The 18,162-nt window shown below is 45.7% G+C and overlaps 2 protein-coding genes across 3 annotated transcripts in view; both read left to right on the forward strand.

The window, feature by feature from the left end:
- Nucleotides 1–7,290, forward strand: part of LOC120924156 — a 54,740-nt gene extending 47,450 nt beyond the window's left edge. For both annotated transcript variants that reach the window (XM_040335087.1, XM_040335117.1), the window contains exons 8-9: nt 3,863–3,961; nt 6,486–7,290. In XM_040335087.1, the coding sequence (XP_040191021.1) occupies nt 3,863–3,961; nt 6,486–6,910 (524 nt within the window). In that variant the 3' untranslated portion in view covers nt 6,911–7,290. The remainder of the gene's footprint in view (nt 1–3,862; nt 3,962–6,485) is intronic.
- The window catches only part of LOC120924009, a 742,797-nt gene that overhangs the window by 140,895 nt on the left and 583,740 nt on the right, over nt 1–18,162 (forward strand). The gene's annotated exons all lie outside the window — the stretch shown is intronic.

The following is an 18,162-nucleotide window of genomic DNA, read 5'->3' on the forward strand; positions in this document are numbered from 1 at the left end:
TGTAGGTGAGAGATCTCAGGCTCATATCCACGAGCACCGAACTCGTCAGTCCCTCTATCTTTCCTCTGCTCTTTCTGCTAGATCTCAGGGTTCAGGTGCTGGCTGTTTTAGTCTCCCCAAGATTTCACAGTGTGTGGGGATGTCTCAGCTGGTGTGGGCTTGTGATGACTCCTATCCCTCTCTCAATAGCTCAGATGGAGCGCTCAGATGGCGTGATGATGGGGAAGAGGTGAAAAAACATACCCATAGTATAGCCCAGTCAGCAATTTAAACAGGTTTATTAAAAACAAAATTAAAAACTCACATAAAAATTCAGGAACTCTGCAACAATCCTTACGAGTGGCGAACTCGTGTGTCCGTTCGTCAGATGCTGGAGTGTGTCCTGCCTACCAATCCCGACGCGTATCGTCACAGTCACGTGACTTCATCACGGACACACGAGTTCGCCACTCGTAAGGATTGTTGCAGAGTTCCTGAATTTTTATGTGAGTTTTTAATTTTGTTTTTAATAAACCTGTTTATATTGCTGACTGGGCTATACTATGGGTATGTTTTTTCACCTCTTCCCCATCATCACGCCATCTGAGCGCTCCATCTGAGCTATTGAGAGAGGGATAGGAGTCATCACAAGCCCACACCAGCTGAGACATCCCCACACACTGTGAAATCTTGGGGAGACTAAAACAGCCAGCACCTGAACCCTGAGATCTAGCAGAAAGAGCAGAGGAAAGATAGAGGGACTGACGAGTTCGGTGCTCGTGGATATGAGCCTGAGATCTCTCACCTACATGTGAGTGCACTCCCACTCGCCAAGATCCCAATTACCAACCCCTTTTTGTGACGGTATTTCACCATCAGCCTTTTTTTTTTTTTTTTTTTTGTCTTTTTACTTTGTTTTTTTCATGTTAAACATCGGACGGAGATTTATGTGTGCTACCTATTTGTGGACTATAACCATCTAGACCAGGTTGATCTAGACACATTGCGGTCAATTTGAGGTGAGCAGCTGGGTTCACCAGAGGTGTATACATGTGACTTTGGTGTTGGCTCAACTATTCTATTCCACCTATACTCCGGATCCAAGGGTCTTATATATATTTCTTTTAGAACTTTTTTCCGTGCTTCTTCTCTTAAAGTGTATTTTTTGTATTATCATTTTTACACAACACCTGCACCGTTGGAGATCAGGATTTACCTCTGTTGGAATACACCAATACACGGCAGGATTGTGCCGGATCTGGACTTTTTCAGAGTGCAGATTTTTACTAAGGACTGTCCTTGTGTTATTTTCATTGCTATATATGCTTTATAATATTATCCTCACTAGCTACTTTGTAAACGTTATCACCCAGTTTCACTCTTTGTCCCACACTCTACAGCGCAAGTATTTTATTTAAATTTTTTCTATGTCACAAAGATGATCTCTACCTTGTATACATGGCATAAAAAAATCTTGATCTGTAGATATTAATTTCCAACTCTAACCCTTAATCTGAGCCCAACCCCTAATTCAAACCCTAAACTGAATCTGACTCTAAAGCCCAGTACACTTCGATCGGTCTTTTGCCTGACCAAACTCACATCGGAATTCAGACGGAATTCCATCGGATGAAAAGAGAACATGTTCTCTATGTAAACTCCAATGGAATTCCTCAGAATATCCGATGGAAAAACTCAGATGGGCATACACATGGTCGGAATTTCCAATGGAAAAAGTCAGTCGGACTTTTTTCATCGGAAATTCCGATCGTGTGTACGAGGCATGAGCCTTAACCTGAGGCTAACCCCTAAATCTAACCCTAGACTTGACTTCTAATTTTAAACCTAGCCTAACTTCTAACTCTAAGGCCTTGTACACACGATCAGTCCATCCGATGAAAACGGTCTGAAGGACCGTTGTCTTAAGTTAACCGATGAAGCCGACTGATGGTCCGTCATGCCCACACACCATTGGTTAAATAACCGATCGTGTCAGAACGCGGTGACGTAAAACACGACGACGTGCTAAAAAAACGAAGTTCGATGCTTCCAAGCATGCGTCGACTTGATTGTGAGCATGTGCAAGTTTTTAACCGATGCTTTTCCATACAAGCGATCGGTTTTGACCTATCAGTTAGGCGTCCATCGGTTCGATTTTAAAGTTCTCATTTTTTTGATCGAAGGTTAAATAACCTATGGGGCCCACACACGATCGGTTTGGACTGATGAAAACGGTCCTTCAGACTGTTCTCCTCTGGCGATCCTATCATGTGTACGCAGCCTTACCACCCTTTTCCCGACCCATCCACTAAATCTAACCCTACACCTAACTTCTAACTCCAACCCTTTACATGAGCCAACTCCTAAATCTAACCCTAAACCTAACTACTAACTCTAACCCTTAACCCTGACGTGATTGACATATGTCCATGGACATATCCCAGTGTGCATTGCTCCAAAGTACGCCGCAAGGACGTATTGGTTTCGACGTGAACGTAAATTACGTCCAGCCCCATTCACTGACGACTTACACAAACAACGTAAAAAAATTCAAATTTCGACGCGGGAAGGACAGCCATACTTAACATTGGCTAGGCCAGCTATTTGTTCGACTAACTTTACGTTGGAAAAAGACTTACGTAAACAACGTAAAAAATGCGCCGGACGCAGGTACTTTTCTGAATCGGCGTATCTAGTCATTTGCATATTCTACGCCAAACTCAACGGAAGCGCCACCCAGCGGCCAGCGTAAATATGCACCCTAAGATACGACGGCGTAGGAGACTTACGCCGCATGTATCTTAGCCTAATTTAAGCGTATCTGGTTTCCAGAATACGCTTAAATTTGCGACGGCGTAGATTCAGAGTTACGACGGCGTAACTGTCTCTGAATCTGGCCCTAACTCTTTATCTGAGGCCAGCCCCTAACTCTAAGGCCGCGTACGCACGATCGGTCCAAACATGATGAAAACTGACTGAAGGACCTTTTCATCGGTCCAAACCGATCGTGTGTGGGCCCCATCGGTCAGTTAACCTTCTGTCAAAAAAAAACGATAGGTCAAAACCGATCGTTAGTATGGAAAACCATCGGTCAAAAACCCGCGCATGCTCAGAATCAAGTCGACGCATGCTTGGAAGCATTGAACTTCGTTTTTTTCAGCACGTCGCTGTGTTTTACGTCACCGCGTTCTGACACGATCGTTTTTTTAACTGATGGTGTGTACGCGCGATGGACCATCAGTCAGCTTCATCGGTTAACTGATGACAGCGGTCCTTCCGCGTACACACGATCAGTCCGATCGTGTGTACGCGGCCTGACCCTAAATCTAACTTCTAACTCTAATGCCGCGTACACACCATCACTTTATGTGATGAAAAAAAATGACGTTTTTAAAAACGTCACTTTAATTGACTGTGTGTGGGGGAAAACGTCGTTTTATGTCTTGTAAAAAACGACCAAAAAAAATTGAAGCATGCTTCAATTTTATGTGTCGTTTTTCAAAAGTGCACTTTTTACTTCACAGAAATTGACCGTGTGTAGCAAAAAACGTCGTTTTCTAAGACGTTTTTTCATCCACGCATGCCCAGAAGCTACTTCAATGGTAAAACGTGGTGGAACGTAACCTCACTTTGCAAGAACATTGTGAGAAAAACGATGGTGTGTAGGCAACTTCGTCTTTGAAAATTGAAGTTTCAAAAACGTCATTTTTTACTTCACAGAAAGTGTCGTTTTTTTTCATCACATAAAGTGATGGTGTGTACGGGGCATAATGCTGTGTACACACGATCGGTTTTACCAATGAAAACAGTTTCTATAATTTTATATATATATATTTGTAATCTGTTATTTTAGTGCCATATAATTCTTTCTGTATGTTTTCAGATTCCTGCCCCTGTCCCTGTGGAATGACGTCCAAATGGCCTCTTTATGTATCCATTGTGCCGATTGCCTTCGTTATATTGTGTATCATCTCCTACTTGTGTAAGTGTATATTTATTGTGAGATTAAATGATTATTGAACTTAAGTACTGATAGGTGGAAACAAAGCCCAGTTTGATCTGCTACACAGTCATCAACAAAAACATTTAACCACTCGCTGTCAGCTGGCCGTCATATGGCGTCCTGGGCTTTGTGGTGTGATATCTGAATGATGGGTGCAGCTACAGGCATCATTCCGATATCGTAATTTTCAGCCGGCGATTCCCTACACCATAAGAATGATCCTAGCGGCTGTTCCGCCGATCGTTCTTACGGGCGGCAAAAGGGGACGTCCCCCCTCCCGCCTCCCTCCAGTGCTTCTCCCGACTCACCGCTGCGATCGGTGAGTCGGAGAACGGAGCCGTCGGACCCCGGATGTTGGCCATAGAGATTTCCGGCGGACCAGATGGTCGCAGGAGTCTCTATGATCGCCGGAGGCCGGGCGCAATGTTATGACGTCACGCCCGGCCTCTGCATTAAAAAAAAACATCGCCGCCTCAGCTGGGAAGCCAGGATCGTTTTTTTTATTTTAGCTTTGTGGTGAGATGTGGTGTTTTATTGACCCACCCCCCCCCCCCCCCCAATATCTCACTGTAAAGAGGACCTGTCATGTCATATTCCTATTGCAAGGGATGTTTACATTCCTTGTAATAGGAATAAAAGTGATCACATTTTTTTTTTTTTTTTAAGTGTAAATTTTTTTAAGTAAAATTAACAATAATTTTTTTTTTACATTTTTTATTAAAGTGCCCCTGTCCCTGTGTGCTCGCACGCAGAAGCCATTGTATTCTCTTTGGTCTCTGCTAAAAAAAAACATATATCATTTTTGGGGGTTCTAGGTAAGTTTCTAGCAAAAAATTATGGGCCAGATTCTTAAACGAGATACGACGGCGTATCTCCAGATACGCCGTCGTATCTCTAAGTTGCGCGGTCGTATCTATGCGCCTGATTCTTAGAATCAGTTACGCATAGATTTCGCTTAGATCCGACAGGCGTAACTGTGTTACACCGTCGTATCGTAAATGCATATTTACGCTGGCCGCTAGGTAGCGCTTCCGTTGAATTCCGCGTCGAGTATGCAAATTAGGTAGATACGCAAATTCCCGAACATACGCCCGGGCGACGCAGTAAAGTTACGCCGTTTACGTTAGGCTTTTCCCGGCGTATAGTTTCCCCTGCTATATGGTGGCGTAACAATGTTAAGTATGGCCGTCGTTCCCGCGTTGAAATTTGAAAAAGTTACGTCGTTTGCGTAAGTCGTCGGTGAATGGGGCTGGACGTCGTTTACGTTCACGTCGAAACCAATGACGTCCTTGCGGCGTACTTTGGAGCAATGCACACTGGGAAATTCCACAGACGGCGCATGCGCCGTTCGGGAAAAACGTCAATCACGTCGAGTCACAGTAAATTTACATAAAACACGCCCCCCCTGATCCAAATTTGAATTAGGCGGGCTTACGCCGGCCGATTTACGTTACGCCGCCGCAACTACTGGGAGCAAGTGCTTTGAGAATACAGCACTTGCCCGTGTAAGTTGCGGAGGAGTAACGTAAATCAGATACGTTACGCCCGCATAATTTTACGCGGATGTACGAGAATCTGGCCCGATGATTTTTACATGTAGGAGAGAAATGTCAGAAGTGGTTAAACCTCTAATGCTGCCATTAGATCATTGAAGCTGAACTCCCCCTAGATAAGATATAAGACACAAATGTATGTAGCTCTGTATTCAATACAACGTCATTAAATTTAATTATATATATATATATTTCTCGATGCAAGCATTGTATGTACATGCATTTGGCAGCTGACCCTGTATAGCAGAGCTCAGACTGAGGGAGGGAGAAGCAGAGAAGCAGTGCTTATTGGCAAACAAGGGACTTGCTGATAGGGGGAGAGTGGAAGAGAGGTGAGCTCATCAGTTCTCTTCTTCTTCTTCTTCTTCTTCTTCTTCTTCTTCTTCTTCTTCTTCTTCTTCTTCTTCTTCTTCTTCTTCTTCTTCTTCTTCTTCTTCTTCTTCTTCTTCTTCTTCTTTCTTCTTTTTTCTTTCTTCTTTTTTTTTTTTTCTTTCTTCTTTCTTCCTCCTCCTCCTTCCTCCTCCTCCTTCCTCCTTCTTCTTCCTTCTTCTTCTTCTTCCTTCTTCTTCTTCCTTCTTCTTCTTCCTTCTTCTTCTTCTTCTTCTTCTTCCCTGGCTCGTTAGAGCTTACAGTCTAGAAGGGAGGGTCAAGCATAACAAAAACGTAATAGCTGTGGGGGATGATCAGATGGACAAAATGAAAATACAGTTGTTAGGTGTGGGTAGGATAGGCTTCTCTGAAGAGGAGGGTTTTCAGGGATCCTCTAAAAGCTTATAGAGAAGGAGATAGATGGACAGATTGGGGTAAGGAGGCTTAGAGAGGCTCCGGAAAAGTCCTGGAGAGGAGCATGGGAGGAGGTGATGAGAGAAAACTATTCTTAGTTTTGTCCTTGATTTGAGGCTTGGAATGAAGCTAGTAAAATGAATCACTAATCTGTTGTGTCTACCTAGACGTAAAACAAAAAGCCAAGGCTAAAAGAAAAAAGCAAAGCCAACCTGAAGATGTCAAGACTCAACTACAAACCGTGTTTACCAGCAATTTCCCTGATGGAGGACAACCAGAGGAGAACGGGAACCCTGATTGTGAGGAACGTGAGCCTGGAGTGATTGTAGCCATTCCAAATGGCGATGTGGAAAATCCAGAGCAAGGAGCGAGCTGTGAGAACTCAACTGAGGAAGCCCCAGAAGACCACTTGATCCCGAAACCCAAAGAAGGCCAATCACAGGGGTCCGTAGAGATCCCATGTAAGAGTCACTTGGGAGAAGCTCCAAACCACGAGGATCCTGATGGCACCGAGGACACAGAGGGACAATGCTTACTGACTGTGCCATCCGAGGTGGTGGCCTTGGACAAGGATCGAGTAGCGAATGGTTAACGAACATTGAGGGGTTTTTATTTTCAGGTCAATTCCAAGTGGAATCATTCTAAACCTTCACCGGGTAATATTCCAGCTCTGCAGCTTGTTCAGAGACTTCAGAAGGAAGGTAAACCTGGTGAAGAAGAGTAGAAACGGGACGAGAAAATACTGTATGTGTGATGTGATGTACAATACGTTGTGTATGAACCCCAACCTGTATACTGATACCGGTGCTGTTATGGCTTCCGCTGCCATGGCTACTGTGGCTATTATGGTTGGAGGAAGGAAAAGAAGTCCAAAGAACCACACACCACACAAAACCCTCATGTAAAGAGTGGAAGCACCCTTATGCCTCGTACCCACGACCTGCGAGTCGGCGCTATTCGGTGCCTGCGCCCGCCGTGTAGAGCTGGCGCCATATAGAGCCGACTTGCAGGTCGGCTAGTTACGGAAAACTGGTGACGCGCCTTATGCGCCAGGGGAAGTTTTTCACCAGACGTCAATCATCTAACCTCTGAATAGGAACGCCCAGTCCCGCGGGAGCCATAACCCGGAAGTCGGGGGGGGGGGGGGGAATAAACAATAAAACGGTATGTACGGCAAAAAAAAAAACAGCATACTGTAGATGTCGGAAGTATGCTGGATGTAATGGTATATAATTGTTTTAGGGTGAACCTCCGCTTTAAGTTCTCTATAAGATATTTTATCCTCTAGACCTCTCATTTTATGTCACCTTATTTAAATGAGAATTCCAGTCGGGTTATAAACCACCAATACTCTTTTATTAAAATGTAGACAGTTATTTTTAATTTTTTTTGTTTACTGTGAGCAGCAAAAATGTCCCCCCAGCTGAAGGTCACGGTAGAACCTCTGTTAATGATAAACAAAAATAATTATGTAATGCTTTTTATAATGCTAATGTCAGGTTCTTAATATAACAATAGGTCCACTTGCCAGAATGACTTTGCAGAAAAATGTTGGGATTCTTGAAGAGTTTTATTGTGGAACATAGAGACAGTAAAGGCTAAGTTCAGCCGGTTCCTGATGAACACCCCAAAATACGCTCAATCGCTGGCCCTGTTGGCCACCTCCTGCCTGACATCTCTAGACTGAAAAAATCTAAAGCCGGCCATAGATGGTTCAAATCCCAGCCAGTTCAGCAGGGATCATCCAAAGTTCAAAACCATGTATGGGCAGGCTGAATGTGGCCAAGTTGAGCAGTAGCTCAACTTGTGTACAACCAGCCTGTTGGATTTAACATGTGATAATTGCTAGCAGCTTTTATAGCTGCTAGCAATAATCACTGTGTTCCCCCAACCGGGAGAACACAATGGCGACCCGTGGTATCAGAAAAAGAACACGCTCCGTCCAGGGCAGGGCTTAGGTGGTGGGGGCCCCTGGGCTTAATAATCGAAGGGGCCCCCTGGAGCTGAGAAGCGAGGGGGGGTGGGTTGTTACCGCCGCGGACAGATCATAGTTGTTGAGTGGGGGGGGCTGGATCCGCCGACCGACCTATCGAAGTTGTTGAGGGGGGGGGGCAGTGCGCCGACCGATCATAGTTGTTGAGGGGGGGGGGCAACCGCTGGACGGACTTCTTAACTCTTGCCAGGGCCGCCTTCAGTAATTTTGTTTTGGGGTCTCTTACACAGCTGCAGTGAAAGGGCCCCCTGTAGCATCAAAGTTGTTAGGGGGCTGGGGGGTGTTGAGAATTACATCCGTCCACCGAAGTTGTTGAGCGGGGGGGGTGCCGAAATTGCAGCGATTGACGCGAACGTGGAATTCCAGCGAAATTGAGGGAGGGGATTGCCATGAAATTGCGGGAGAGGATTACCGCGAAATTGCTAGAGGGGATTGCCATGAAATTGCGGGAGAGGATTGCCGCGAAATTGCTAGAGGGGATTGCCATGAAATTGCGGGAGGAGATTGCCATGAAATTGCGGGAGGGGATTGCCGCGAAATTGCGGGAGGGGATTGCCATGAAATTGAGGGAGGGGATTGCCATGAAATTGCGGGAGGGGATTGCCATGAAATTGCTGGAGGGGATTGCCATGAAATTGCGGGAGGGGATTGCCATGAAATTGCGGGAGGGTATTGCCACGAAATTGCGGTAGGGGATTGCCACGAAATTGCGGTAGGGGATTGCCACGAAATTGCGGGAGGGGATTGCCATGAAATTGCGGGAGGGGATTGCCGCGAAATTGCGGGAGGGGATTGCCATGAAATTGCCGGAGGGGATTGCCACGAAATTGCGGGAGAGGATTGCCGCAAAATTGCGGGAGGGGATTGCCATGAAATTGCGGGAGGGGATTGCCACGAAATTGCGGGAGGGGATTGCCATGAAATTGCGGGAGGGGATTGCCGCAAAATTGCTGGAGGGGATTGACATGAAATTTCTGGAGGGGATTGCCATGAAATTGCGTGAGGGGGTGTAGGTTGGAGGTCTGTAGGTTGGTCAAGTTGATAAGGAGTTCCAGCTTCCGGGAGAACAGAAATGAATGTCTCTTGTAATTATTGATGTGTTGCAAAGTCCTAAGTGAATGATCTGTTATATAAAATGTTTGGGAGGTCCTACATGGCCCAGGATCGGAGCCTAAAGGCCTCTCGTTTATCAAGAACTGCCATGACTGAGGATCTCCACACACCTAAAAGGTTCTAGTCCCCCATTTGCCAAAATTCAGTAAATGTGCCAACATTAATAAAATTAAAAAGCCTGCAGAGCATTGCAACCATGATCAGGGCATCGTGAGTGCAGTGTATAGGCTCCTACTTTATTTACCCCCCCCCCAGCCCCAGGTGCTTATGAAAGTATGGACGGAAACAAAGGACCGCAAGGTACTCGCGCCGCCGTGATCTTTTCTGTCCCTTTGCACTGGCAAGTTGGACTTGTAGTCTTCCAATGCGCAGAAGTAGCAGCATATCACAGACAGACTTGTGTTTTTTCTGCAAGTGCAGATCTTTGCTGAGCAGTTAACAAAAAATTGATTATGGTCTTCGTCTGGAGTTCTCCTTTAAATCTATAACAAGGTGACTTTTTTTTTTAATATGTGACCTGTAAAGAAAGAAAAAAACGTCCTAACATTCGCTGAGAAGAATGAGAGATGATGAGGTTGTGTGTTGTGAGCTGTGACATTCTCAGATGTAGATATTGCGCTGGGTGAGGACTTGTGATATCTGATTTGTATGGAAGAAGAGGTCCTGTGTGCGTCCAGGAGAGGTCTGCCCACCCGCTGTACATACCCCTCAGCTCCTGGAAGGGCGTGTGTCCCAATGTTCAGTTCAGGGGTTAAATGCTATATATAGGTCCAGAGCAGCACACCGTGCTTCAGGAGTTTGTATCGTCCAGCAGGGAGCGTCCTATCCATCTATGACTGCGGAAATATATGGGTGGTACTCTCGGGGCTTTGAGGTTATAAGTGTGTCACTAAATATGACACCACACTGGCCTGTGAGGGCGCCACTCACCTGATCAGACCTATACCCAATCATGTGTAGGTATCTGTTGGATCCGGACACCCTGTGATTACAATGTATCTTTGTGTCTTTTTTTATGTATATATAATAAATTCATCTTATTGTCAAATGTATCTTTATGTGAAATGTAATGTACTTGGATATTGTATCCAATGATAATGATAATAACTGTGTTGATTTTGATCATTTAAAGCTTTGATAACCTAAAATTACACAATATTCTCCTATGTTACTAACAGATGAAGTGCGGTCCGTAGCACGGATGTGTTGTACCTCTAATATACAATCTGTTACAATAAAGATTGGAGATTTCTAACCACATGCTGTATGTTGTGATGTTGAATTAAAGTTCTTACGTTTCAAGTAGATTTAAAGATAAATTCCAGGCATAGCTACCGTATTTATCACGATATAACGCGCTCCCGCGTATACCGCACACCCCTAATGTTCCCCCGAATCCTGTGGAAAAAAAGTTTTTTTTGTACTTACAGTTTTGGTGTCTTGCGCGGCGTCCATCGGCGGCCTCGTCGGGTCCGGCGTCCGTCTGCGGCTTCGGGTGTCCTCTTCGTCGGGTACGGGTCCTTCTGCGGCTTCTGGGGGTCCACTTCGTTGGGTCCGGGGTCTGTCTGCGGCTTCAGGTGTCCTCTTCGTCGGGTCCAGCGTCCTTCTGCGGCGTCCTTGCGTCCTCCCCGCTCGTTTCCCGCGCCGAGTTTGAATACTGCGCCGACATATACCGAGCGCAGTACACTCGTGTATCGTCGGGCAGGCTCGGCAACTCTCGCGCTGACGTCCTGTACGCTCAGGACGTCAGCGCGAGAAGTGCCGAGACTGCCCGAAGATACACGAGTGTACTGCGCTCGGTATATGCCGGCGCAGTATTCAAACTCGTGGCGGGAAAGCGGGTATCAGCGTATACCGCGCACCCACGATTTTGCCCTGATTTTCAGGGCAAAATAGTGTGCGGTATACGCCGATAAATACTATTAGGTAGATTCACATACGTTGCCTTAAAGTGGATGTAAACCCAAAAAAATATATATTTGTTTTTTGATGTGACAATGTAGAGTATAAGATTTCCTATCATCTGTGCCCAGTCTTGCCACACAGAGTTAATCCAGCTCTGAGCAATCCTCTTTTAATGTTCAGTGAAAATTAACAGAATTCCAGATAAAAACTTGCCAAATTATAAAGTCCGTTTCTCTGTTCTTGCTTTGTGTTGCAGGTTATTTACATATCTAGAGCTTGGACATGTTTATCTTATGTTATGTTTATCATAATATGAGGTGATCCAAAGTTCATTATAGATATGTAAATAACCTGTAACACAAAGCAAGAACAGAGAAACGGACTTTATAATTTGGCAAGTTTTTATCTGGAATTCTGTTAATTTTCACTGAACAATAAAAGAGGATTGCTCAGCGCTGGATTAACTCTGTGTGGCAAGACTGGGCACAGATGATAGGAAATCTTATACTCTACATTGTGACATCAAAAAAAAAAAAATGTTTTGGGTTTACATCCACTTTAACTTTGCAGAGGCGTAGCTTAGCGTGTTTAGGCTACACCGCCGTAAGTTAGCTAGGCAAGTTCATGATTCACAATGTACTTGCCTGCTAAGTTACGGCGGCGTAGCCTAAAGCGGGCGGGTGTAAGGGCGCCTAATTCAAATGTGTGTATCTACTAATTTACATATTCTACGCCGACTGCAATGGAAGCGTCACCTAGCGGCCAGCCTCAATATTGCAATCTAAGATAGGACGGCGCAAGCCGTCGTATCTTAGATATGTTTAAGTGTATCTCTGTTAGAGAATACACTTAAACATAAGTCGGCGTAGATTCTGAGTTAGGTCGGCTTATCTACTGATAAGCCGGCCTAACTCTTTCTGAATCTACCTATATCTGTCTGTCTGTCTATCTATCTATCTGTCTATCTGTCTATCTGTCTATCTGTCTATCTATCTATCTATCTATCTATCTATCTATCTATCTATCTGTCTATCTATCTAGTTGTCCCCGCCCTTTGCAGCTATAACAGCTTCACCTCTCCTGGAAAGGCCGTCCACAAGGTTTAGGAGCAGGGGCGGACTGACGACTCACGGGGCCCCCGTGCAATAGAAGATTATGGGGCCCCCAGGCAATAGATTATGGGGCCACACAGTATACACACACACACAACATACACACACAGGGCTAGATTCAGGTAGGGGCGCGCATTGTTACGGCGGCGCAGCGTATCGTATTTACGCTAAGTCACACGGCTAAGTCTATAATCGGAATGAAATCTCTTCCCCCTCTACATCCCCCCCCCCCCCCCCCGCTGTTTCTTTCGGTGCTCTTTCAGGGCTTTGCAGAAGTTAAGGAGAGTCCCCAAGGCAGAGCATCTTACTACCGCTGCAGCTTTTTATTCTTGAGAATAGGTACATACATTGGAGCAGGCTGGTGGGGGACCCAGTGTATGACTTTGCCCAGGGGCCCATGATGCTATTAAGACAGCCCTGTTCTCTCTAGAACAAAAGGTGAGAGCAAATCTTCTAACCTGGGCACCTGCTTAGATTACAACTAAGAAGGGACTTCCCCTCATTTTGTAGAGATTTATTCTCACTTCCTGTTGTGTTTCAAGGACAGGAAGTGAATGGAAATCTCTCTAATGGACAGCAAAAACTGACAGGGTTTTCCCTAATCTATCAAATACAAAAAAGAAAGGTTTTGTCTGTTTAAACGTTCTTTATTGTTTTTCATCGAGACATGACATACATAATTCAACACATATAACATATATAAGGTCTCAATTTGTCCTATTGCAAAAAAAAAAAATGGTCTACACATCAAATATAAAAACTTCATTAAAACCCTGATATCCCTGTGCCTGGAGGACCCTTATCCCCTCTTCACCCAGGTCTACCCCTTATCTCTCTATATGGCCCTTCTCAAACCCAGGAGCTCCCTTTATGTACAGGGGAAGAACGAGGGATGGGATCGTCCATAGATACTTTGCCTAAACCCATATGTCTATTTAAACACATCCCCTCTTTCTCCTGTGGCCATCTTTGCCTCGGCCCTCCTAAGACAAGACGCCAAGGAGAGACATCAGTGAAAAGAAGGGGTGAAGGAGGAGAGAAAGAGAGAGAAAAGAGGGGGAAAGAAAAACAACCCGGCCCACTTTTGTTACACTTTTGTTTTGTTACCCCTCAACATCCCGTTCACCAATTCCCTCTGTTATGTTACATTATGTGACTCAAAGCATGTGATTAATGAAACCTCTAGTGTTATTACCCCCCGTGCACAACTTATATATAATATATATAAGTCTCTGAGAGGTTTTGTCTATACATACATTTTAATATGTTCTCTTTCTTTTTCTTACAATAAAATCTCTCTTCATTTGTCGGATAATGTCCTCAGCATCTTTAATCTCCAGGCGTTTACTTTCTTCTATCAAAGATTTCATATCTAGGCTGCAGGCCGTCAGGTTCATTAAAAGTTGCCCTTTTGGGACCTCCAAGCAAAGATCATTAGGGAGATGGAATGCAAAAATTAGATGATTCCAAATACTCCATAATTTATACTCTTCTTCTTTGATATGATAGCAATATTCATTGTCAATGAAATAGTCACAGGGTATGGGGCATTTCCTGCAGGCAATACCTTGATCAGAAATCTTCACTTTCAAAACACTGGAGGTGGATTGGGGTCTCCAGTACAACATTCCATCCTTCATGTAGACAAAGGGAAGGGGTTCGGAAGGATTCAGAAGGGGTTCAGAGCAACTCTGTACTGTAGGCACCATCATTAAGTTCTCAAACTGGTCACTCTGGTCAGGGCTGTGCACTAATATATAATGAGCCAACTCATACTTGTACAAGTCAGTACCCAGAATCCTCAGCTGTGGTTCTTCACCCCCACAATGCTGAGCCTGGTACAGATCCAGAAGAGAAAAGAAAGGGAGGGAAAACATGAAGTTACCATAACGGGAGGCAGATGCATTCAAAGCGGGAGAATTGGCAAATTGTGCTTTAATTCTTCTTTCATGTCTTATGGCCGTCTCTGGTGAGAGCACTCTACTTACAACTTCATACGACTTTTCACGCGCTGCCTCAACATCCTCTGAATCAATGCTTGCACTCCAGAATGAGAGGTCTCTAAATCCAGGTCTTGGGGTTGGCTTTACTATCCTGAAGCCCCCTCCATTATAAATTTCCTCCATAGAGTCCCTGGTTGTGACGTGCTGTAGGTAAGAGACTGGAAACTCTTGTTGGATGAGTTGGAAATCATGTAATTCCATTTTGCCAAAGGTTTGTAACATTTTATACCCACTGACATTAAGGTGTTTTAAATTTCTTTTCAGGATGATGTGGGCATCTTCTAAAGACAAATGTTCTCCCTGTACACAGTGGGCTTTACTTCCTTTGGAGCTGGTAAAGTTCTGAAGCTCCATGTTCCTGAGGTCTCCAGAAGCCCATGACTCTGCCATAGTTGATGCTCTTCTCTGGTGTGGGATCTGAACCTCTTCTCTCTTCAGTCAGACCAGGTATTAGAGTTACGTGCAGTTTGTCAGGTTATATATAGATATGACAACCACACCTAACAACAAGATCATAATAAAGAAACACAAATCATAGTAAAGTTAAATCATAGTAAGGTTGGGCGTGGCCGGATGCAGGAGGGTGTGAGAGTGTCGGCGTGAGCGTGTGAATGAGTCCACCTCACCCCCCCTCCCCTACCATGAAACTCATGCCGTGATAATGTATCTGTGACGAGACCCTTTGCTCGCTCGATTCTGCTCTCCCGAAACTCCTCTGCTACTATTGAGTCAGCTTGCAGATTGCAACGTCTGATGGTCCAGTCATCCAAGGTTCCGGGATCCGAATTACAGCTATGTGCCATTCGGACCCATTAAGAACACACACCAGGCAGGCTGTATGTAAGTTCAAACAGGACTCACTTTAATGGCAGCATTCAGCTGGTTATATACAGTTTACAAGCTTATCACCAATCAAAGAACAATGAAATCTCCACCCCCTTTTCACACACTGGGGCTTCCATACAGATTATAGGTAGACTCTGGTGCCGACCCTGACAAGACACATTTCTTTAGATAATAACATCAGTGAAGTTAATTACTAATTGTAACAGAATAACAGAAAACAACGAAGAAATCAGAATAATTAACCTGAGCCAATTATCTAATCATTTAGCCTGACGAGGTGAATAGGCGTCTCATCTGCAATTCCCCACGATACAATATGGGTAAACACAGGTCTTCTTCACACACACAATAGATCAATTAATCTTTAGAATAGAGAGCTGGCTGGTGGTGGGACATTAGCTTTTCAACAGTCTGTTATGCAGAGGAATGAGTCACTCTGGCCCACAAGAAATCACCTGTAATATGTCCCATGTCATGTAATACATGAATTATGATTTATTAGCAACCCTCTCCTGTGTAAAAGATGTCAAGTAGAAGCACTTTAGCATCCCAAGGTCCATGACATTACTTCCCCTGGGAAACAGTCCAACAGCCGCAGTAGGACCCAAACGGGTCAACTCGAGGATGTTGGAAAAGTAGTCTTAAGGTTCCAGGACTGTCTGCTGGGATGACCCATCTGCCTTCCTGTTTTAAGGCCCTGGCCCATGATCGGACGGCAAGAGGCTCGCATTCAGTCCTCTCCAAAAGCCCCTGTCCCAGCTATGCCTGTCATACATCTCCCCCTTTGGCAGGAGACTAACACTGGGAGAGACCCCAATTCCGGTACCCACCCAGTACCCCAGATACCTTGTCCCAAACAGAGCATTACTCACCCAGCCAATCTCTGCCTCTCTCAGAGAACACGCCTGCCGCTGGGAAGAGGCCTGGACTGGCCCTTCTCCCTGGAGTCCTTTCAGCCGCTGGAGAGAAGACAGGGTGGCTGGGCTCAGTTCATCATGCTGTTGGGGATCTGGGCCAACTGGCCACCATTCCTGGGGTATACCAGTGGAGACTGAAGTCCCATCCACTGCCACAGGACCCCCTCTTCTGTTAGTTGAGAGCAGAGGCCCAGGGGACTCTGCTCTGTTGCCAGCTCTTCCGCTGGGGGTGCATAATCCATAACATCCTCTGAACAGTCCATACATTCTGTAATCTGCGGCTGGGGAGTGATCACCATCTTCTCACCCTGAGCCTCTGGAACTGCCACAGGGGTGGGGCAGAGGTCTTGAACCCTCTGTCCGGTGACCAGCGCTTCAGCTGGGGAAGTTCCTTGTAACTCCACCAATACTGCCCTTGGCGCTGGGCAGAGCACAGTGAAGTTTGGCCCTGATCCCCGCTCTTCTGCTGGAGGCTCATCAGGTTGTTCTTCCTCAGCAGAAAAATCTATTAAATCCCCTGTCTCTGCAACTGGTGTCTGGGGATAGAGGTTCACCATCTCCTGTCCATGAAACCCAGAATATGCTATAGGTACTGAGCAGATGTTAGCAGAGTTCGACCCTGCAGTCAGCACTTCAGCTTTGGGAATGGCAATCTCCATATTTTCCACTGCCGATTCATCAGCCAGGATTTCAGCTTTGTCAGCTGATATTTCCTCATAGTCCCAGGCAAAGGGAGCCCCATCCTGCTGCTGAGCGGAGTCTAGCAGCTGTTTGTAGGCGATTTCCAGCTCCCATTCCTGAACGACCAGGAATTCCAAATCTTCCTGTAACCAGTGCACTTCCGAGACATTCAGTCTTCGCTCTCTGTGCTCCATTATTTCCTCCAAACGCCACTCCCGATCGCTCCCAAAGTCGGGATCACTGGACATCCTCCAATACAACAATCCCAGGCCAAAGCCTTCCGTGGGGCTGTCATCCATTGACCACGGGCACTCTTGGACTACATACCACCGGAGGGCTCTGTAGCTCTCGTCCAACCGCATCTCTGCCCGGATCAGCCTGCTTAACTCTGCTGTCCACTCCTGCTTTGGTTGTTCCCCCAATAACAGCATTCGTACCTTACATGGATGGAGGGCAGAGCTTTTCCCTGGTGTCGCTGCTCACGGGCTAGCGCTTCTTTCCAGAGTTCGCAGCGGATCGAATCAGACCATCCAAGCAGGACCTCCTCTGATACTGGTCCTCTGCGCTGTATCTGCTTCTCTTGCAACCTCCTTCTGAATTCCTCTTCCATGGTTACTGGTATCTGTACCTCTCCTCTTCTTTCATTTGGTGCTGCTTCTTTAGGCGTTGTCACCGATTGCTGTATTTCTGCAATTCTCAGCTCATGTTGCCGCTCTCGTTCTCTCTGTTGCCGCTCTCGTTTTCTCTGTTGCCGCTCTCGTTCTCTCTATTCCTGCAGCTGGATGTCTCTAATGGTATTCTGTATGACGGTCTCTGATGGGTTAGTACCATATAATGCCAACCGTTGTCGAACTCGTTGCTGGAACAAGTCTTCAACTGACCGGGGTCCTGCATCACCATCCCTCTGATCCATCTCGGCTAGCTCACTGATGAGGGTGGCCTTGTTCTTTGTCCCACCGGTCCCTCCACGGTTCTCAAGCAAGTCTTTTAGCATGGTTCTCCTGCAGGCTGCATAGCTGGTCATTCATGGTGGTGGTTTGGAGTTGACCCAGTAACTGGAGAGCAAATCCCACCGCTGCCAACCAATGTGACGAGACCCTTTGCTCACTCGATTCTGCTCTCCGGACACTCCTCTGCTACTATTGAGTCAGCTTGCAGATTGCAACGTCTGATGGTCCAGTCATCCAAGGTTCCGGGATCCGAATTACAGCTATGTGCCATTCGGACCCATTAAGAACACACACCAGGCAGGCTGTATGTAAGTTCAAACAGGA

The sequence above is a fragment of the Rana temporaria genome, chromosome 1 (genome assembly GCF_905171775.1).
Source record: "Rana temporaria chromosome 1, aRanTem1.1, whole genome shotgun sequence".
NCBI lineage: Eukaryota > Metazoa > Chordata > Amphibia > Anura > Ranidae > Rana > Rana temporaria.